The 23467-nt window shown below is 38.2% G+C and overlaps 2 protein-coding genes across 2 annotated transcripts; both read left to right on the top strand.

Annotated features, from left to right (window-relative positions):
- Positions 1–9070: 9070 nt before the first annotated feature.
- LOC141719189 (uncharacterized) lies at positions 9071–10087 on the top strand. The gene is made up of 2 exons (XM_074521574.1): positions 9071–9330; positions 9676–10087. The coding sequence occupies exons 1-2, from the start codon at positions 9071–9073 to the stop codon at positions 10085–10087; spliced, it is 672 nt and encodes a 223-aa protein (XP_074377675.1).
- A 9038-nt stretch (positions 10088–19125) lies between these two features.
- Positions 19126–20171, top strand: LOC141719188 (uncharacterized). The gene is made up of 2 exons (XM_074521573.1): positions 19126–19426; positions 19855–20171. The coding sequence occupies exons 1-2, from the start codon at positions 19126–19128 to the stop codon at positions 20169–20171; spliced, it is 618 nt and encodes a 205-aa protein (XP_074377674.1).
- The last annotated feature ends 3296 nt before the right edge of the window (positions 20172–23467 follow it).

Raw genomic sequence — 23467 nt, 5'->3', positions numbered from 1 at the left:
TATTAAGAATCAAACTTGTTGACCGTAAGGGTTGGCTAGTTATTTAAAAAGAGAATAATTAGTTTTTTGGTCACAGATTCGAATCCAACGGGAGGAGAATTTATGATTATTCCTTCTGAGTCATAGCCTGTCGCTTAAATGCGATTTATCTTGGTTCACATACTTTGCAGGTTATTGCGTGAGGCCGTAGGGTTTATCCAGTGCGCACCCAAAGGTAGCGGTTGCGGGTTACGTACGATAAAAAAAACTTGTCATTGTGGATTAGTATTACGCGAACGAATTCAGTTATAAAGATACAGGCTCTCTTTGAGAGTGCTATTGAAAACTGTCGTGACGTAAGAAAAAGTGCTGGTGCATATTTTGAGATATAATATATAAAAATAATATTTTTGAGAAGGTTTAATGGTGAAATCGATAGTTACTTTAGCAAAAGTTGAAAATAATTTTTTCCAAAAGTTCGGGTGACATAATTTTACTAACAGCAGCTAAGCGTTTTTCCAAACAACTTTTATAATTTACCAAACACCTTTCTGATAGTTTCTTAGCAAAAAGCTGTTACAACTTTCTGTAACAGCAATACCAAACGGAATCATAATCTCAATATTTATATAATGATTTGACTGTGACGTGTCAATATTTTATTTAAATATATTAAGTAGGTCATTATTTTTACTAATTTGAAATTTTGTATCAAGTTGGTTATTAAAAAATTAAAATTTTGTATCAATTAAGTTTTGGCAGATGACTTTTTTGATATAAATACTTAAATTAATGATCAAATTGAGTAAAACTTGAAAGTAATTAAGTCAAATTGGAAAATAATGACTTACTTGATATATTTGAATGAAACGAGCTATCAAATTATATTTTTACATATATATTAAATTTTTGACCAATTATACTTAATAAAAAATTATGTGTAAAATTTTAATTAATTGATTTTCAATAAATAATATGGCGTCTCTATATACAAAAATCTCGACGAATAAAAAGCGCACAACTAATACAGTAATCACCGTTCAAAGTTGATTCCATAATCTTTGTATATGCATGGAATAATTCTCCCTCGGGGTTCTGGTCGAACTTGAAAATGAATGTGCAAAAAGTCAAACACCTTTACTCCTGATTTCGAACACGCTTACATGCGGTTAATTACTTATATAATTTTATTTAATTGATGTTTAATCTTATATAGAGCTGAGCAAAACCAAATCGAAACCGAAAAACCGAATCGAACCGTACTAATTCGGTTCGGTCCTAAATTTTTCAGAAATTCAGTCTATTCGGTCCGGACCGAATAGACCGATATAAAATTCGATTCGGTTCGGTTCTTTTAACAAATATTTCGGTCCGGACCGAATAGACCGAATAGACCAAATCATAAATACTTTAATTTCGTATTATATATATTTTACATATATCTTAAAAATTATAATCAAATTTTTTATTTGTAATTATATTTATGGAGTATTAGAACTCTACATATCACATTACTTTAATTATATTTTAAATTTTATAATTTGTGATTTAATTTTTAATACAATTTTCTTTTTGAAAAAAAATTCGGTCTATTCGGTCCAAAACCGGACCGAACCGAATTATTTCGGTTCGGTTCAGTCCGGTCCAAAATATAACTTAGGTCCGGTTAGGACAAAAAAAATGACTATTCGGTTTTTCGGTTCATCCGGGTCGGTTCGGTCAACCGGACCGAACCGACCGAATGCTCAGCCCTAATCTTATATACACTGACTTGCGTTTTAGTTGTAATTTTTTTACCACTTTGCTATCTTTAGTGGACAAATGGTTTAGATTTAGTCGTTGACTGGCGACCCCCAGAAAGACAGAGTTAAGCTGGCTGATATGAATAAACGACAATTCCTTTTATTTTCTTTTTTCATCGTAAACGGCAATTTATTATATACAAAACCCTATTTAGAATATAGACAAAGTTAATTTGATAACTGGAGTATATATCGCATCTACAACAACTTTCTACAAAACCTTATTTATTTGAATCAAATATGGCTACTCCGGTTCACCCCCAACAATCTTTTCATGTCGGAAACAGCTGCAGATACTGACACCTCTAAAACTATCTACAACATAAAAGATAAGTGTGGCAGATTCTGTCGTGTTTTTTCTGTCATAACACTAGCTGTGTTATTCATAATAATACCTATTTTCCTGTTATTATGAGATTGGTGTGTCCAGCAACATCGTTAAGGATCTAACCTTACTTGATAGAGGAATCCGAATCTGACGGGCCCGGGTAGCTGGAGATGTATACCTTTGCACGAGCTTTAATCCGGACCATATATCTTGAACAAATGATAGAGGTTAGTCTAAATCCCTACTGCTTATTTATCTTGCATCACATATGGTCCGAACTACCCTATATTCAATTTTATTAAATTTATAAACACCTAGTCCGGAGACTCGGACATCGAGATACAAAACACAGCCAAAACCCAAAAATCAGGAAAACCTCAAAAAACAAGTCCGGAGTCTGTAACCCAAAACCACCCAAAGCTTAGTCCGGACTCAAAGTACAAACAGCCAATTACAAGAGAAACCCAAACTCAAAATTAACAATCCGGACTAAACATTCAGGTCCGGACCTACCTAAGAAACCCTAATTCCAGAAACATCATCAGCCAAAATTAAACACCAAATTACAACTAAAAAAGCATACACATATATACATACACGCAACCTCAACCGAAAAAAACAAAAAACATGAACACAATACCCAAAATGAAACAACCAAAACAGAAACGAACATGGTATAATTGATTGAAGAAAAAACGTGAAGAAAAGCACAAGAAGGAAAAACAAAGCTTACAGAAACAGAGATTACGGAGCGATTGGGGACGACCACAAAGCAATTCGCGAGCACTCAAAAATTCTTCCCAAACGCCGAGAACAAAATACAAAGAAGAAGAAAGCAAAAGATAAACAAGAGAAGAGTAAAAAAGAAGAGAAAGGGGAGAAGCCTTTTTATAGGAACGGTGAATCCTAAAGGTTCACGCCACGTGGCTTAATCTGGGCCATCCATCCGTAAATTATATATACATAGCAATACATATATACACAGTAACTAATGAAACTAATTATTACAACACACCTTTTAAAAAAGACAACTGTAATAAATCAAATCATTGGGGGGAAAATCAAAATAATTTCATCTTCCACTCCGGACCCCCTCAATCAACACAATACAGACTGGGGGTAAGCAAAACTCAAATTCTTCTAAAGACATCTAACCTTAGTCCTGATTGGCTGAACTCAACACAATCCGGACTAGAGGGCAAGCAAAACTCAAATTCTTCTCAAGACACCTAACCTTAGTCCTGATTGGATGAACTCAACACAATCCGGACTGAGGGCAAGCAAAGCTCAAATTCTTCTAAAGACACCTAACCTTAGTCCTGATTGACTAAACTCAAAATAATTCGGGACTGGGGGGCAAGCAAAGCTCAAATTCCTCTAAAGACATCTAACCTTAGTCCTGATTGGCTAAACACAACCACAATCCGTACTAGGGGGCAAGTAAAGCTCAAATTCTCCTAAAGACACCTAACCTTAGTCCTGATTGATTGAACATTAACACAATCCGGACTGGGGGCAAGCAAAGCACAAATTCTTCTAAAGACACCTAACCTTAGTCTTGATTGGCTGAACTCAACACAAACCGGACTGGAGGGCAAGCAAAGCTCAAATTCTTTTAAAGACACCTAACCTTAGTCCTGATTAGATGAACTCAACACAATACGGACTAGAAGGCAAGCAAAGCTCAAATTCTTCTAAAGACAAACAACCTTAGTCCTGATTGGCTGCACTCAACACAATCCAGACTGGGGGGCAAACAAAGCTCAAGTTCTTCTAAAGACAACCAACCTTAGTCTTTATTGGCTGCACTCAACACAATCCAGACTGGGGGCAAGAAAAACTCAAGTTCTTCTAAAGACAACCAACCTTAGTCTTGATTGGCTGCACTCAACACAATCCGGACTGGGGGCAAGCAAAACTCAAATTCTTTTAAAGACACCAAATGTTAGTCCTGATTGGCTGCACTCAACACAATCCGTACTGGGGGGCAAGCAAAGCTCAAGTTCTTCTAAAGACAAACAACCTTAGTCCTGATTGGCTGCACTCAACACAATCCGGACTACGGGGCAAGTAGAGCTCAAGTTCTTCTAAAGATATCCAACCTTAGTCCTGATTGGCTACACTCAATAAAATCTGGAATGGGGGGCAAGGAAAGCTCAGATTCTCCTCACAAGCGACAACTTAAAAATAATATTAACCTTACTTTCCTATCCAGAAAATCTGCATAAGGGAGTGGGGGGCACATGATAGTACATATAGCTCCTAGAAAAACCAGGTCTGAACTCCCAGCTCCATCCAGTCCCGCACACAACTAGTCCAGACTAATATAGTCTTGATAGTACATATAGCTCCTAGAAGAACCATGTGCGGACTCCCAGCTCCATCCAGTCCCGTACACAACTAGTCCAGACTAATCTAGTCCTGGAAGCCCAACCTTGGGAAGTCCCAGTACGTGAGGCACATGCCCAAGCGCGTGATAGGGACAACTGTCATTCATCAATCATGAGCGCAATCAGGGCACGTGCCAGGAGATCCTTAGAACATTCCTCAACCACTCCCGTCCTGACACGTGTAAGGCATCCACCCCGTCAAAGTGTCCTCCGCTCCCAGAACCAACGACTGCGATTCAAAGGTACCAACCGCAAAACCCTATCCTTGGGCTATAAATAGTTCAAGAAAATAAGGTTTTTGGGTTAATTACTCTCTCACACTCATATACACACATAGCCACCTTGCATTCATATCTATCTTCATCTTCCCCTAAAGCGGGTTCTTACTCTCACACCGGAGACGCCGCGAGACCCAAACCCTCCTTCTGGTGTTGTTTCGTAGGAGCCCCACAACAGCTAAACCACCACCGCGATGAAGGATCCAGGCACGATGACGAAGGAGCAGCCCCGCCACCAGGAGTTATCATTTGGCGCTAGAAGGTGGGACCCTCCATCCTTGGGTCTCGATGCCCCTGGATTCGCTATCATTAGCAAACTCTTGAAAGAGTCTATTACTTTAACTTGTAAGAACCCAAGCAACCAAGCTCTCTCATAAATTTGAATATTGTTTATTTAAGCCATGTTTGTGTGTGCTCATTATTTTAGGCCACATTTGTGTGTGCCCAGTTTCGTTGATTTACGCCACTTTTGTGTGTACTATTGCTAGTTTCTATTATTTTAGAACCCGATTTTGCTTTAGTTTGTATATTGCCTTTGTGTCCTAGAACCCATCTGCATTAATTACCATATTGTTAACCAGTCCCAGAAGATTGTTTGAACTAGTCCCAGAAAGCTATTTGTTATTGTTCAGGATAGTTTTTGCAATTTTCGAAAAGCAACCTTAGATCAATATTGTTAGTTGGAAATTTTTGTTAGTTCTTGTTGGCACTTTTGAGATAATGGCAAGAGCAAGAAAGCATACTTTTGGGAGACCCTCTGCTAGTACTCAGGTGCAGGAGCCGGACCACTCCCAGGCTCATGACCTAGGAGCCGACCAAGAAACATTTCAGGAGCAACCATTGCAACACACTCCAATTATGGAGAGGATTGTCATCACCCGGGATGCCAGGAGCCTTATTGAGCTGAACCAGTACAAGTACACTAATGTCCCATTGGCTGAAGAACATATGGTCAACCTCACAAGTAATGAGCTAGCAGAAGCAATCCGGCTCTTCAGACAGGAGCAAGCCCGGATCCAGGAAGAAGCCGAACTTGAGGAAGAACAGGAGGAGTCCGGGGACTCCCAGCAATCTAAGAGATCTGTCTTTGACCGAATTGGAGCTAAAGGGAAGAAGAACAAAAAAGATTCGGGGAACAAGAAATAAACAAAAGCGGCCAAGCAAAAAAGGTTAGAAGAAGTGCGGGAGCAAATCAGAAAAGAAGAAGAGGCAAAGCTTGAACTAAAGATCCGAAGAAGGATGCAGTTAGAAGAAGAGAAGCTACTGGCCAAGTCTGGGACTAAGAAGAACCGGAGAGATCCCACTCCGGAGCTCATTTCTGATGAAGAAGATGAGGAGAATCAGGAAGATCTAAAGGATATGCTCTATGAATTACAAAGGAAAATGGACAGGGACTCAGGAATGGAAATCAGGGTAAGTTTAACTCCTTTCATCCACTCCTTGGAGGCTATCCCCCGACAGCGGGACCTAAAGCACTACAATTTCGATTCTTTCGAAGCAGTCCCGGGAGCCAAATGAAGAGCCGGATTGGACTCCTCTCAGCATATCTCGGGAGTAAATCTTGAAGGAGATAAAAAAAACCGTTTTATTATCCTCTGAAGCCAATGCAAAATCCTACGGAGAGTGGACCTTATAATAGGCAGTGCGATTATCATGAGACACATGGCCACAAGACTGAGAACTGCTTATCACTTAAGTACTTCATCGAGGAGCAAGTAAAGAAAGGAAATCTGAACGTCAAGTACTTAGTCTGGGACAACAACAAATGAGGAGAAGGGTAGAAGAGAGGAAATAATATAGTTAATGTGGTCCTAGGAGGCTCCCACTCCCCACCACGAAGCCCGGACTTCGGCAAAGAAGTGCTCTCAATCCAATCAATCCCGGATATGGTGATATCCTTCAGTAGTAAGGACTATGAAGGAGTCAACCCCCACCACAATGCAGCTTTAGTCATCACCTTGGATATCTTTGGTAATAAAGTAAGAAGAATGTTGATAGATAACGGCTCCTCGGTAAATATTCTCTTCTAGCATATAGTGGATCGAATGCAGTTAGGGAGCGTCCGCTCAAATGATTTTCGGGAGGACCCACTCTATGGGTTCGGACACAATCTAGTCCTGATCTAAGGGACCTTAGACCTACCTGTCATTTTTGGAATTGCTCCTAACCAAGTAACTCATGTCATCAAGTTTTATGTCATCAACACTCTTTCATCCTACAACAGAATCATTGGCAGGTTAGCTTTAACTATGATGCAAACGATAACTTCAATCTCCCATCTCAAAATCAAGTTCCCAACAATGACCGGAGTCGGAGAAATAAAAGGAGATTATGGAGTTGCTGAAACATGCTACAGTCAGGGCTTAGTCATGGAAGAAACCCACCAGGATAACAAAAGGAAGGCCACAGTCCTTCACAAATAGCAAAGCATCAAGAAGCACAACCCCCGGCCAAGGGAAGAAACAACATAAGAAGTACAATTCATTGAATCAATTCCGGATCCGGAAGCAAACATACCAAGTTCGGAAGAACTGATAAGCAACCAAGTCATGGTAGTCGACAAGGCAAATCAGGTCCTAGACCAAGCTAGTTCTACCATGCAAGCAACCAAATACAAAGGATCAGAACAAGTTAGCTCCTACTTGAAAAAGAACTCCGAAGCCCGAATTCATCAAATGGTCTTAACCAAAGAACAAGCAAAAATCGAGGCCGTAGTTGAAACAGAGGAAGTCCAGGTTGATGAAAGCAGTCCTAACAGAAAGGTGAAAGTTGGGTCAGGACTTGAAGAGTCCTTTAAAGAAGAACTAGTGTCCTTGCTCCGGAAGTACAAAGATATCTTTTCCTGGAGTCTAAGAGACATGACCGGACTGCATGAGTCCATAACAATGCATAGTTTAGACATCAACCCCAACAAAAATCCGGTCAAGCAAAAAGAGAAAACATTTTGCCCCGGAGAGGCAAAAAGAAATAGATAAAGAAGTAGAAAAGTTGCCCAAAGCAGGGATTATCAAGGAAATCAAGTACCCGGAGTGGTTAGCAAACGTTATCATGGTGAAGAAGTCAAACGGAAAATGGAGAATGTGTGTGGACTACACTGATTTGAATGATGCATGCCCGAAGGACCCATACCCTCTCCCCAATATTGATCAGCTGATAGATACCACCTCCGGAAACATTATGCTAAGTTGCATGGACGCCTTCTCCGGGTACAACTAGATAAAGATGAACCCGAAAGACATACCCAAGACAACATTCATAACTCACAGAGCAGTCTATGCTTATGTGATGCTGTCATTTGGACTAAAAAACGTATGATCCACTTACCAAAAATCCATGAACAAGATATTCGAGTCCCAGATCAGGAGAAACTTGGAGTCCTACGTCGATGACATGATTGCTAAATCAACAACCATCCCAGGACACATAAAAGATCTGAAAGAATATTTTGACAACCTGAGAAAGCATGAACTCAAATTGAACCCGGAGAAATGTACCTTCAGAGTTGGAGCAGACAAGTTCTTGGGTTCATGATCAGCAACCGAGGAATAGAAGCTAATCCGGAAAAGATAAAATCAATCCGGAAGAAGAAGCAGAACCAATGAACATAGATCCGGAAACGGATCAAGCGGCGAACCCAAGAGCCTGGACCTTGAAAGTAGACGGTTTTTTAACGAGTAAAAGGTCGGGAGCCGGACTCATCCTAACAAGTCCTGAGGAATTCACGATACTGATAGCTAGATCCTTCGGCTTCCCGGCAACAAACAACCAGGCAGAGTATGAAGCATTGATTGAAGGACTAAAGCTCTCCAGGACTCTGAAGGTCCAGGACTTGAAATCTATAACGACTCCCAGATAGTGGTCAAGCAAACAAACGGAGAATACATAGCAAAGGACCCTATTCTGGAAAAATATCAGGTACTGGTTCAAAGATACCTAGCTTCAATACCGAAGCATCAAGTCCTACAGATATGTCGAGAAGAAAATGAGGAAGCAGATATTCTATCCAAGCTAGTCCGGAACTCATCAGATCTGGACTACTCAGTCTACTTTGAAGAACTCCAAAAACCCTCCATTAAATCCGAAGAAATCCTTGAAATAGAAAACAACCAGAACTGGATGACTCCCTTCGTCAATTACTTAGAGAAAGGAGAGCTCCCCGAACACAAAGGTAAGGGTCAAAGACTGAAAGATAAAGAAGCAAAGTTTTTCCTTGAATAAGGACAACTTTACCGCAGGACCTTCTCCTCTCCTATTCTAAAATGTATCAGCCCAGAAGAAGCTAAGTACTGTTTAATGGAAGTCCATGAAGGGATATGCGGAGATCACATGTCTGCAAAGGCCCTAGCTCATAAAATCATAAGGCAAGGCTACTATTGGCCAACTATTCACCAGGATGCATTAGAGTTCGTGAAAAAATGTAAGGAACGCCAACTCTTCAGTAATGTGTCCCGGATCAGTCCAGTCCTACCTTACTCAGTCCTATCTCCAATACCCTTTGCTGTCTGGGGTATTGACATCATGGGACCCTTTCCGCGGGCCAAAGGAGATCTCAGGTACTTGTTAGTTTCAATTGATTACATGACCAAATGGGTTGAAGCAAAGGCAATGAGGACTATAAACCAGCAGGACTGCATAAAATTTTTGGACAATATTTTGATAAGGTTCGGGATTCCAAGAGTCCTAATATCAGATAATGGGCCACAATTCATTGGATCATAATTCGAATCCTACCTCCAGGAGCGCGGGATCAAACACAAAAAGTTATCAGTAGCATATCCCAAAGAAAATGGGCTAGTGGAAGTTACCACCAGAATCCTACTCCGAGGTATCGAGAAGAGACTTAAAGAAAGCAAAAGCAAATGGCCAGAAGAACTGCTAAGTGTGTTATGGTCCTACAGGACAAGCCTCAGGACAAACACCGGTGAGACTCCATTTAAACTAACTTATGGCACAGAAGCAATGCTACCTATTGAGGTGAAATCTCCTTCTCACAGAGCAATAAACTTCGATGAAGAAGCTAACGAGGAAGGACTCAGAACAAACATGGAGCTAATTGATGAGGTCCGGGACCAAGCTTTAGCAAAGAAGGAAAGATATAAGGAGAAGACAAAAGAACATTTCAGTAAGAAGTCCAGAGTCAAAAACTTCCAAGTTGGAGACTTGGTTCTTCGAGATATAGAAGCATCAGATCTTACAAACACTGAAAAGTTAATGCCCAAATGGGAAGGGCCATATAAGGTCAAAGAAGTCCTGAGGCCAGGAACCTACAAACTAATGAACATGAATGACTCAGAAGTTCCCAATACCTGACATAGACTCAGACTAAGGAAGTTCTACCAATAGAAAGAAGCAAACAAAGAAACCAAAATCTTGTAGCTTATATGGCAAGCAACCAGTTTATATCTTGTATGAATGAAGTTTCAGATTAATGAAAAGCATTTCTCTATATTAAATTTTCTTATATTTATCCAAAAAAATATCCACTAGTCTGGACCAAAGATGAGTCTGGCTCTGGACTAGAGCAGACATATTTACTTAGAATTAATTTTCTAAGTAAAACAATATCCATTAGTCCGGACCAAAGATGAGTCTGGACTAGAGCAAACATATTTACTTAGAATTATTTTTCTAAGTAAAACAACACCCACTAGTCCAGACCAAAGATGAGTCTGGACTAGAGCAAACATATTTACTTAGAATTAATTTTATAAGTAAAACAACATCCACTAGTCCGGACCAAAGATGAGTCTGGACTAGAGCAAACATATTTACTTAATTTTTTTTTAAAAGTAAAACAACATCCACTAGTCCAGACCAAAGATGAGTCTAGACTAGAGCAAATATATTTACTTAGAATTAATTTGTAAAACAACATCCACTAGTCCGGACTAAAGATGAGTCTGGACTAGAGCAAACATATTTACTTAGAATTAATTTTCTAAGACAAAAATAAACTAGTAAGGCAAAAATAAAAGCAAACAAAAGCAAATTTAAAACAATTAACCGGACCAAACGGGCCCGGACCAAAACCAGTATTAAAATTACAGATCAAGCATCAGTCTAAAAACAACAACATGTTCAGAATTCAGGTTCAAGAATTCAAGTATAAAGCTAAGAATTCGGGGCAGTAGGAGGAAGGAAGCTCGGGCAAGGGCCGTCGTAGGGTTCCGGTTCTCCTAGTCCGGATTCAATATCCTGCTTAGCCTTGATGAACTCCTGGACAAAGCTCTGCCAGTCAGCTTCCGGATCTATCTTGATGTGACGCTCCGCAACTATCCAGGAACGAGCAATCTTCGGAGCGCCAGCATCGGCAAGGGCCTGGTCGTACTTAACGGATTTCTTAAAATCATCAATAACCGCCGACTCCGAACTCACAGCAGATATCTATCTTCGGAGCTCAGCTACTTCAGACTTCAGATCAGCAGCCTCCTTCTCAGCATTCTCGGCCCGGACTGTCTCATCACTAAGATATTTGTTCAGCCCGTACAAAGAAGTGTCCTTAACCAAAATCTGATCTTTTAGCTCAACAAGTTCTGAATTCTTGTCACCTATAGTATCCCGAGCCTTCTTCAGATCATTGTATGCAATAGCAGCAGCTCCGCCATATAACCACCAAGCTACAGTAAAAGAAAAAATATAACTCAGTAAAACTCTAAGGCAAAAACTAGGAAAGAAAAGGAGTCAAACTCTAAGGCAGAAAATATACCTGGCCCCACATCCGAGTGTATTCTTTCATTGTCTTATCAAATCTGGAGTCATTCATATTAGTCCACTTCTCCTGAGACGGAATACCAGCCATGAAACGGGCAATCCTTTCCTCCAGCCCCTTTCCCTTATCTCTCCCGGACTGATCACCAGCAATAACTGAAGACTTCTCATTCCGGGGAGGCTTCGACCCAACACTCCAAAGCCTCTTCCTCCTTCGGACAACATCCACTTCGGGAACATCTCCCAACGGCTCAATTTCCTCCAAATTCGCAAACTCGTCACAAGCTTCAACTTCATCCTCCTTCTCCGGAACTCTTTCCTTCTCACCAGACTCCGGCCTCGACACAACCTTACTCTGTGAGCCTTCTTCCAGAGGTGGATTGGATCCGGACCTAGCAACTAGTGCTTTCTTCTTCAGCTTGAAGGCGGTACCTAAACCTATCAATGCATCACTATAGGTTGAGGATGATATATCCGGATTGAAGTGAGGTAAACCTACAAACAAACAAAATAAAAGACAAGTTACCACAAGTACTTTACAAAAAATAAACACTAAATAATAGTAACAGATATAGAAAGCAATCCGGAACAAAGAAAAAACACTTATTACCTAGCATATTCATAGTTCTGTGCATCATAAACGTATCCCGGTTTAGCTGGAAACCCAGACACTCACAAAAAGAAAAAACGATCCAGATAGCATCTCCCAGAGAACAGCCCGAGGGAACCCAGTCCAGACTCTCTCAGCAACAACATGAGAGAGATACTGCAAATCCAAACCCCTCAACATAATCAACTCCCTGTTCCAGTGCTTCAGAGAAGATTGTTGAATAACAAGTCTGTAAGAAGAACCATAACCGCACTCTGCAGCCTGGAATCGCAGCTCATACAAGGGCATCTGACTAGACTTAACTAAGCTAAAAATGTGGTGCCACAACCTAAATGTAGGCTGCACCATAAATTGATTATAGCGGGCAATAAACCAGGTCATCCACTTAATACCGTTCGGAGTTATCTGCATAGGAGATAACTGATACTCATACTTACACAAGTGCTTCAGGAAGAGATGCCAATGTGGATTCCACCCAGACCGAAGATGCTCCAGCCAGACCGGAACAAAACCATCCGCCGGTCTATGGTAGATCCTCTCCCCGGACTTTGACCATCTCCACTCAATCCGGGGATCCAACTGGAAGGCAGCCCAGACTGAGGGGTTCTGCGCCGCATGATCCAAAATGGCATATTCTTTCTTCAGCTCATACGGTCCCTTGGATACAATACTACCAGCAAACCCCCTATCAAACTCAGCCTGGTCATAAGGCCCTGGACCACCAATCGGCTACTGCGCATATCCGGACCTGATACTCCTGTAATACCAACTATTCTCTATCTCCTCGCTCCTAGTGATAAAGTAATTCTGCACATCAACCCACAACCCCTCCAGAGTGCAGGGCACTTTCCTAGGGGAAATCTTTCCTATTGTCAACTTTGCGATAGCGTTGGCATCCGAAGTAGACGCCTTCTTCCCCATCTCAATACGCTCAGAGTTAGTAGAGGAATCTGAATCTGACTGCCCCGGGTAGTAGGAGATGTATACCTTTGCACGAGCTTTAGTCCGGACCATATACCTAGAACAAATAATAGAGGTTAGTCTAAATCCCTACAGTTTATTTATCTTGCATCCAATATGGTCCGGACTACCCTATGTTCAATTTAATTAAATTTATAAACACCTAGTCCGGAGACCCGAAAATCGAGATACAAAACACAGCCAAAACCCAAAAACCAGGAAAACCTCAAAAAACAAGTCTGGACTACACAGACACTATAACCCAAAACCACCCAAAGCTTAGTCCGGACTCAAAGTACAAACAACCAATAACAAGAGAAACCCAAACACAAAATTAGCAATCCAGACTAAACATTCAGGTCCGGACCTACCTAAGAAACCCTAATCCCAGAAACATCATCAGCCGAAATCAAACACCAAATTATAACCAAAAAACAACATACACATATATACATACACGCAATGTAATAACCCCAAATTTTGGAATTTTTGAAACCCTTATGAATAGTGATTTTGTTGATTATGCTGAATAAGAAAACTTTTCATACCACACTATGTAGGGGTTCTTTTATTGATCTTCTGAGATCTTATTAGTACTCTATATGGTATATAAGTGTATGTAAAGATCGTCAGAATCCAAATTCGAACACTTTGATTTTTCTCGGAAATCTACCAGATACAGAAAGAATTGAGTATAAGGTAACAGAATAAAAAGGATTTAAATTCAAGGATTATACGAGAGGACCATAAAAGGAATATAATGTATTGAGAAAGGTTAAGGAAACCTAAGTAATAAGATCCCGGGTATGATCCCTCAAACAATAAACGAGAACGAAAGTTAAGCGAACCGTATAACAGATCAGCGGTCATTAGCCAAGTGATTAGGACTTAATCAAAGAGTTAGTGGAGGGTGATGTCATCTCACCAACAAGAAGAGGACAAGTGTGGGATGATGACATAAGGGGATGACTTAAGCATGACAAAAAAGGAGGGATTAGTTGGTTGATTGTGAACCATTCATTCTTTACCATGGTAAAAAGTTAATTAAACAAACAAAAGGATGTCAACCAAGCAAAACAAATCAAAAACACAAAACACAAAGTTGACCTTCATTATCCAACAAGAAGCTCTCGGCATTTCTTCATTTTCAAGGAGAAAAAAATCAAAATCCAAGATCCAAGCATTGTTAAATCATGAGGTAATTATCCAAGGTTCCTTATACATAGATATAGCTATCCCATGAATATAAGCTTCAATTTCCTTCACAATCTCTTCCAATGATTCAAGGAAGAAGATGGTGAATAGTAACTTTCAAAAAAATAACTTTAGTTTTCTTGAATTTTTATGAAAGTTTAAGGTTATACAAGTAAGGATCAAGGTTCATTTAGGCATTCAAAGCTCTTGTGTTGTGTTAAGAAGCTTCAAGAAGGTATAAACTCCAAACCCTAGCTTTAGTTTTGAGTAATTAGGAATGGTTATTATTGATATAGTATATGAGAAGCATGATGCTTGTTTGTTTAAAATTTGGTTGAGTTTGTAGAGATTTTGATGGTTGAATCTTGGTTATTAGTTAATGAACCTTAGTATGATTAGTAGCTTTTGTTGTGATTGAATTAGTTGGATAAAACATGAAATAATGGACTGATGTGGTGAGGTTTGGAGGGATTTTGGTTGTAATGTTGATTGTGGGTTGAATTGTGGATTGATTGGAGTGGTATAAACTTTGGTAATCGCGTAAACATAGCCGTCGTAATGTCCGATTTACTTTAGACTGTTTTGTTCTTAACATCAGGACCCGAGAACTCACTGTTAGGTTTTGACCATTGCCATGATTAGATAGTTCATGTTACGAGCTTCGTTTTGATATGTGGTTCGTATGAATCCGATGTACGGTTTAGGAGAAACGACCGTTTTAAGTAACGGCGTTTCGCGACCGAACCATTACCCCTCGTCTTACTTTGAAACCTTGGTTAAGGACATTAAATGACTAATTGGGGTATGAAACATTTATGTAAAGTGGATTAGGCAGTATTAAGGTGCTCGCGAAAGAATCGCCTTAAAACTCTTAATGGTTAATTTATTAAAAATGGTGGAGCCGAGGGTACACGAGCGACTTAAGTGAATCGTTAAGCGCTAAAGCAAACGTTAGGGTTCAATTGGTTAAAGTCTAGTTTCTTAAGCGACCGGGGTTTAATTCCGACTTATGTTGTTGTTCATAGGTTATCAGACCCACTCTAAGCTTAAGTCTATCCGGGAGCACTCAGGTAAGTTTTCTATCCGTTATACTGTTGTTGTGATGTATACATATGTATATGCATTATCTTGTGATAGATGCATGCTGGTTAATTAGCAAATCTTGCGATATATTAGAGCATGTGATATGGTATATATGCATGTCTGTTTCGTAATCTTGATATATATCTGTTGATTCAATTGCTTATAAGTTGCATAATACCTATGCTAGAGATAAGCAGTAGTTGCGTATACCCTTAGTATAGGGGACCCAAAGGTGAACATATTTTCTAAACCGGGAGACGATATTCCCGAGTATATTAAATATATATATATATTTATATATATATATATATAAATAGTTTTCAAAACTATTATTCGAATAAGGTTTATTCGATAACTTTATTTCACTTAATGAATATTATTTTGAATATTCATTCGAGGACTTATGACTCCGCTTATTTTATTTAATGAATATTAGTTGAATATTCATTCGAGGACTTATGACTCTGTTTATTTACTAATTAATATTCTTTATTTTATTAAAGAATAATGTTTCGATAATCAAACTTATTTCGATTATTCAAATAAAGATCATACTTTCGTATAAGTATATCTTTGGTTATTTAATATCCATTTCGAGTATGAGTTTTAAAACTTTTACTTCAATTATTTTTATAAGGATTATCCTTATGGGAATATTATTTAAATAATAATATTCAGATATTTTCTAATATATTGGGACTGATTTATTTTATTAAATCAGCATTACTCCAAATATTCTTAAAAATGTTTTCGAGTCTTCAAAATGATTTTAAAAGTTAGAGCGGATCCCAAAACTCATTTTCATATTTAAGATCTTCCTTTCAAGGGGATTTAAATACTCGCTCAAAACCTGAGGGATCCGGCTCTGTGGTGTATTTTATATTCGCAACGTGGTTGCTGTTTTGAGACAACAATTTGATTACTTGCCCAATGTTCGGGAAGTAAGTCCATCTGATTGAGTCGGCATAAGCGACAGGCCGGGGTACGGTCTATGAAGGTGTAAGAGGCTGGGTGACAGTCCATCCACACGTGAGTGGCCGGGTAACGGTCTAGCGCGAGGTCCGAATGCGGCCAGGGTGATGACCGACGAGGAATTCATCCATCTACAGTAGAAAAGGTTACTTATTGGTATCTTTGCCTGATCAGCAAGATATCGGGTTTATGCCAAAATTCTTTTCTTTCCAAATTCATTGGATATTGCAACTCTGTTCATACCTTACATGACAGAGGTTTTCAGGAAATATATGAGAGATATATATGGATATATATCGGGACTTAATGAAGTATCTCGTAACTTCATTTCATTCAATAATATTTCAAAGATTGAATCTATTCAAGTCTTATCTTGTAATCTCATCTGGGTGATGAACTTTTGAAACTGATTATAACTTGAACGGTGGTAGTTCAAGTAGTATTCGGAAAGATATAAGTATATTGGAGTATCTTGTAACTTCATCTTTTAAACTTATATCTAGTAAATGATTATCTTGTGCATGTTAAAGATTTTCGGAAAAATGTTGAGACAAGGTTAGATATATGAGATCACCTTGCAACGATATTTTATACAGTTATAAGTGGGAACTCTGTGTATATATACATGTCAGAGGATTTCAAAGATTGTGAAAAGTATATATGTATATATATATACTGAATATTTTACGACTTGGTCGCGTTAAGATATCAACTTGGTTCATTTCTTCTTGACCAAGACTTTCATGAGTACTATGAGAATGCTCATATATTGTTAATTATTATACATATTATTTCGGTGAGCTTGTTGCTCACCCTTGATTTCTTCTTTCATCACACAACAACAGATAGATAAGATGAACATGATCAAGTTCCCAATTCGTGAGCGGTTAGGAAACATTCCGCAGTTTCCTGTAGGCGTTGATGTCGTTGTAGCTGAGGTAAGAACTACCAATAGGCTAGGCTTTCAACTTTTGTTGTACCAGACTTATGTATATTTATGAATTGTAATAATGGCAAGGAAAATGTAAATTTATTCAGAAACCCTTTTAAGGTGTAATGGCAAATAAATGTGGAATAAAATGACTCGTGTTATTTTTGGATATTCATATCTGAGACTATAACTTGTGGTGTGTCTGTTTATTGTGGGGTCACAGTACGGAGTAGTTAATTGTTTATTAAGATTGGGTGTTATTAAGGGAAATGGAACTCGTGACAACCCGGATCCTCGACCCCGGATTTGGGGGTGTTACACGCAACCTCAACCGAAAAAATAACTAGTCCAGACTAATATAGTCTTGATAGTACATATAGCTCCTAGAAGAACCATGTGTAGACTCCCAGCTCCATCCAGTCCCGTACACAACTAGTCCAGACTAATCTAGTCCCGGAAGCCCAACCTTGAGAAGTCCCAGCACGTGAGGCACATGCCCAAGCGCGTGATAGGGACAACTGTCATTCATCAATCATGAGCGCAATCAGGGCACGTGCCAGGAGATCCTTAGAACATTCCTCAACCACTCCCGTCCTGACACGTGTAAGGCATCCACCCCATCCAAGTGTCCTCCGCTCCTAGAACCAACGACTGCGATTCAAAGGTACCAACCCCAAAACCCTATCCTTGGGCTATAAATAGTTGAAGAAAATATGGTTTTGGGGTTAATCTCTCTCTCACACTCATATACACACATAGCCACCTTGCATTCATATCTATCTTCATCTTCCCAAAAAGTGAGTTCTTACTCTCACACCAGAGGCGCCGCGGGACCGAAACCCCCTTTCCGGTGTTATTTTGTAGGAGCCCCACGACAGCTGCACCACAACTGCGGGGAAGAATCCAGGCACAGAAACGAAGGAGCAGCCCCGCCACCAGGAGTTATCAGGTGGGATGGAAGCTCAAAGAATCAGGTCACTATGTAGGTTACTGTGAAAACAAGGAATTATTTTTTGGTCCGCAAATATATCAAAGGCGCGGTTGAAGAGCTCCCACTCATGCGTACTTTATAGCAATAGGAGATCCTATGGATAAGGTGATGGGCCCTATTATTTCTAAACTTCTGCTGGGAAAATCTGTTACATACGTGGTTTCTTTTATTATGTTTAATAGTTAGAAATGAAGTAGTGGTTCCCACAACCAATATTAATAGTCATTAATCAAGAGAGTGTGTTTTTATTTAGGATAATAGTTTCTATTTTGTAGGAAGTGATTCTATCTCTTGTTTCCATCTTGATTATAAATACAGATGTTGTACCTGAATAAAACTATCAGTTAATTTAAACAATGAGTTTTTCTTGTTAGAGCATTTTCAAGAGAAGTATCTATTTCTGTTTGCTATATATCACTATAAAATAGATATTATCTAAATATTTTTGAAGAATTTGTAAAAGATATTGTTTTAGTGGTAATAGTTATAATAATTAACTATATTTAGAAAACAGTTTTTACTAATTTCAACGACTATCTTTTAATGAAAAAGATTATAAAGGAATTTTTCTATGTAAAATGTATATTACAATAAAAGGTAATATTTTCCAAACCATTTTAATAAATTTTTTATCATAATATTATGTTGGTATTTTTCTATATAAAATATTTATTACAATAATTATATAAGTACTTAATAAATTTGTTTAACAATAATTTTTTTACAGTTTTTTATCGGAGAAATTAACCTTAATATTATATAAAATTAAATATATTTATATGTATATTATTATTATTATTGAAAATACCAAATACATATATACATAAACAAAAAATAGGGTTTCATTCTCACGTGTATTAAAAATTGTGAACAACATCAAAAGAATGATTCTTGAAATCATGCAGGCGGTAGAACAAGAGTATGAACCAAGAATCACAATGAGTGCTGTTTACCTTCATCATCAACAACAACATGGAGCTGATTCTAGCCCGCGTCACGGTGGTTCTACAATGAATCATCGTGTAACTGATCGTAGTAGGGAAAAAGATCATGTTAGACTATATTATGATTATTTCTGTAATACATCTACATATACAGAAGCACAGTTCTGTCGAAAATTTCAGATGCGTAGATCATTATTTTTAAGCATTGAAGAAGCAATTACAGCTCATGATAATTATTTTATTCAAAGAACTGATGGTGTGAGAGTTCATGGACTATCATCACTATAGAAAGTGACAGCTGCACTTAGGATGCTTGCATACAGAACGGCAGCCGAGGCTGTAGATGATTACGTTCGAATTGGTGAGAGCACAACAATAGAGAGTTTAAAAATATTTGTTAAAATAATAGTTAAAATTTTTAGAGCTGAATATTTAAGACGGCCAAATGATGAAGATGTGGCTACATTGTTAGCAGAAAATGAAGAAAGATATTTTTCCGGAATGTCGGGTAGTATTGACTATATGTATTAGAAGTGGAAGAATTGTCTAACTGCTTGGCAAGGTATGTATACAGGTCATGTTCATGAACCAACTATTATATTGGAAGCAATAGCTTCAAAAGACTTGTGGATTTGACACTCTTTTTTGGATTACCAAGATCATTAAATGATGTTAATATATTAGATCGATCTCATCTATTTGAAGATTTGGCGGAAGGTCGTGGACCTGAAGTTAGGTATACCGTCAATGGACATGAATATAACATGGGATTTTATCTTGATGACGGTAGATATCCTTACTGGCCAACTTTTGTCAAAACAATTTCAAAACCTTTGGGTAACAAAAAGCAATATTTTTTAAATGCACAAAAATCTCTTAGAAAAGATGTTGAGAGAGCATTTGGAGTTTTGCAATATCAATTTGCAATGATTCGTGGACCATCACGATTTTGGGATGTGAGCACAGTGAAATATTTTGTGATAGCCTGCATAATATGTTAGGTCACACACTGTAGAGGGGGGTGAATACAGTGTATAGCACAATCAAATCGAATTCTAATAACACAAGTGATAGAAAACAAACTTTATTCAAAGCAATAAATTCTGTTACAGTATGGAACTGTCCTCTCTCAGTGATGAACAAATATCACGAGAGCTGCTAGGGTTACAATGAATAATCTTCTCGATAATGATAACTCTCATAGTGTAAACCCTATGTCTATGTTTATATACTACACAGTTACACGATAATCACTAATTGATATGGAATATAATCTGCTTCCTAAAATATATCAATCAGATATCTTTTCTTCCAAGTATTCTTGTTATTCCCAGTGGACTAACAATGAGATTTACAGAAGGGGGGTTGAATGTAAATCTCAAAACTTTTTCAAGTTTTGAGCAGTTTCTAAGGCTAAGTGTTTGAGTGATCAAATGTGTGTGAATTGCTTGAAGCTGATGCAGACAGATATATATTCAAACACAAATGTAATGAACACAAAGAACTTAAAAAAACTTTTCTGGTGGATTTGTTGTTCCACCAGAGTTGTGTTATTTCAGAAAATCTGTGATTAAATCACAGCTGCTTCCTAGTACAAACTAGATGATTTTCTCTTTTGATATTTCTAAACAGCTCAAGGAAAATTCATATCTAATTACTAGCTGCTACTTGGTTTATATATCACCAAGTTTACAAGTGAAGACAAACTGTAAAATACAATTGAAAAGATTCTTCACATGTTTCTTCTTCATTTCTCTATCCAATGCAATCTAGAGTAATCTGTAAATCTTTGAATACTTCCTTGTTTGCATCAGAATGGAAATGCTGCATTTTCTTGATTCCTCCTAGAGGCTTCCACATTCCAGTATGTCTCTGTCAATCCATGTGCCTCTGTCAGCTTGTGAATTGTCACTATCAACTGCTAATGAACTAAGCATCCGTTGAAGCTTTCATCCGTTGATGCCTTATCCGTTGAGGCTTTATCCGTTGAAGCTTTATCCGTTGATGCATTATCAGTTGAAGTCTTTATCTGTTGAAGGTCTTATCCGTTGATGGATATTATCCGTTGAAGCATTTATCCGTTGATGGATATTATCCGTTGAAGCATTGTTTCTTACCCGTTGAAGGTCTTCAATATCCGTTGACACTTCTTCACTTATACAAAATTACAAGGCATGAAATATTTACAATTAGCCCTCCTATTTGTACATCCATTAGTAGTCAACATGACTGATTATTTCCTAACAACATCTAAGAATTACAGCTTGATACCAGAGAGTGAAATGTGCTACAATACTAAACTTATTGCTAAGTAAAGCTACTCCTTCAACGGATAGCCAAGATGGTCTTATCCGTTGAGGTTACAAACACTAGATTTCTACTTAAGTGTTTTGCTTAACTTATCATCAAACTAATACACATATTCCTAACAATCTCCCCCTATTTATGTCTACTAGAACTGTAGGCATAAATTTGGGTTTAGCTTGATGATAACAAAACACTTAACAAATATATAAACTGTAACAAAGTAGAAATTCAAAAGTGCTACAAAAATGTATATGCTGAGATGGAATTGAAGAATTACATTGTTTCCAAGGGTGCTCCTTTAGCCTGAGCAAATTACTTTCTTTTCCTTTGATCCCTGGTTTTCTTTCCTAGCCTCCTGTCATTCTCCTCTATTTGAAGTTGAAGTTGTCTGTAGAATTCAGCTTCATCTTCTTCGTTGATATCTAACTTAGATTGCATATCCTTGAGAGTTTCATTACTGGCAATCTTTAGCTGATCTTCAATTCTGAAAAATCTTCTGACTCCTTTGTTGTCTCTGAACTCCATCAACCAATGAGGTGATTTGTGAATTGTAATTCCTCTTTCTTGAATGAGTAAAGTTCTAGGCAAGGCATTTGGCTCCCTTCAAGTTTTCCTTATGTTGGCAATCTTGTTGAGAATCTCAGTCTTGGCAGTCCTGGTAAAGCCAGAATCCTTCTGTATGGCTGAGTAGACTCTAATCAAGGTAGAGTAGCCTTCATTCAGAATTCTGTGAAGAGGCCATGTTCTTTCCCCAGCTCCTTTGTATTTGAACACTAGTCTCTCAGGTAGCTGTCTGTAGGCAGCTATTCCCCTTACATCCTCCAGCTCATCCAGATAGAGTTCAATGTTTGAAAATTCTTTTATGTCACAGATGTGAACATAATCATCTTTAGAGGTTTGAGGTTTAGGCTTAGTCTTCTGTGTGAATTTGATTGAGGCTTTATAGGGTGTTGATTTGATTCTTCTTTTCTGCTTCTTTGATGGTGGAGAAGAGGTTAGGAAGGTGGGCAATTTGATGGTGTCCCAATCAATTGGTTCCTCCTTGGGAATGATTGTTTCACCATGAATATTCATGAAGGGGTCAGGTACAATTGGTTCAGGAATAGAGGGTAGTGGTTTGGATATTGATTGGGTTTCTTCAGTCTTATCTACCTTCTTTCTCTTTGCATTGACCTTCTTTCTTTTCCCTTTCTGCCATTCTTCCTTACTTCTTTCCTCCATCTCAGTACCAACCATGTCCATCATAGCTTCATCTTCACCTTTGTCTTCAATTTCCTTTTGTTCCTCAGCCTGACTTGACTTTAGCTATTTTTCAAGCCTTGCTTGTGCTCTTTTGTCAGCCTTTAGCTGTTTGGCTTCTTCCTTCAACCTTTTGGTTTCTTCCCTCTTGGCTATTGAGAATTTGGGATGTCCTTGCATCACACATATGCTCTTTCAGTATAAGTGTTGATTTCAGTTAAGTACTGAACCTTAAGTACTGATGACTTAAGTTCTGACTTCAGTATAAGTGTTGATTTCAGTTAAGTACTGATTTGTCCTGTTTAAGTAAGATCTGAAAACTAAACATAAATCATATTAGACATGACATTATCAAATATATCTAACAATCTCTCCCAACTTGTAAATTAGCATAATATACAAGTTAACAGATATTTGATGATGTCAAAAGCATTAAGTACAAATGCATGAGAATTTGACTAGATAACTACAACTTACAGTCCTTAAAGCTTTACCAACTTTAACTTCTGATAACAACTTCAGTCTGTATTCATATCAGAATTTGAGCAGTTGTAGATCTTGACTTGGCTTCACTTTCTGATCTCTCTGATGTCAGGAGTTGTTCTGAGATAGTTCTTTAACAAACATCTCTCAGCATATCTGAGTTCATCAATCATCCTCCTTTTAGCATCTTTAAGATCTGCAGAATCTTCACCAGTTTGAAAGATTGCAGCTATGACGTCCTCAATCTCGGTCGTCATATAATTATAAT

The sequence above is a fragment of the Apium graveolens genome, chromosome 4 (assembly GCF_009905375.1).
Source record: "Apium graveolens cultivar Ventura chromosome 4, ASM990537v1, whole genome shotgun sequence".
In the NCBI taxonomy this organism is placed as follows: domain Eukaryota; kingdom Viridiplantae; phylum Streptophyta; class Magnoliopsida; order Apiales; family Apiaceae; genus Apium; species Apium graveolens.
The sequence above is the reverse complement of the archived record's forward strand: the minus strand, read 5'-3'. Positions and strand labels throughout refer to the sequence as shown.

Coding starts and splice junctions, on each gene's coding strand:
- LOC141719189 (XM_074521574.1), top strand. CDS start 9,071: ATGGAAGTCCATGAAGGGATATGCGGAGATCACATGTCTGCAAAGGCC. Junction 9,331..9,675: donor CGGGCCAAAGGAGATCTCAG/GTACTTGTTAGT, acceptor ATGGTCCTACAG/GACAAGCCTCAGGACAAACA.
- LOC141719188 (XM_074521573.1), top strand. CDS start 19,126: ATGCAGGCGGTAGAACAAGAGTATGAACCAAGAATCACAATGAGTGCT. Junction 19,427..19,854: donor TTTTATTCAAAGAACTGATG/GTGTGAGAGTTC, acceptor TTAATATATTAG/ATCGATCTCATCTATTTGAA.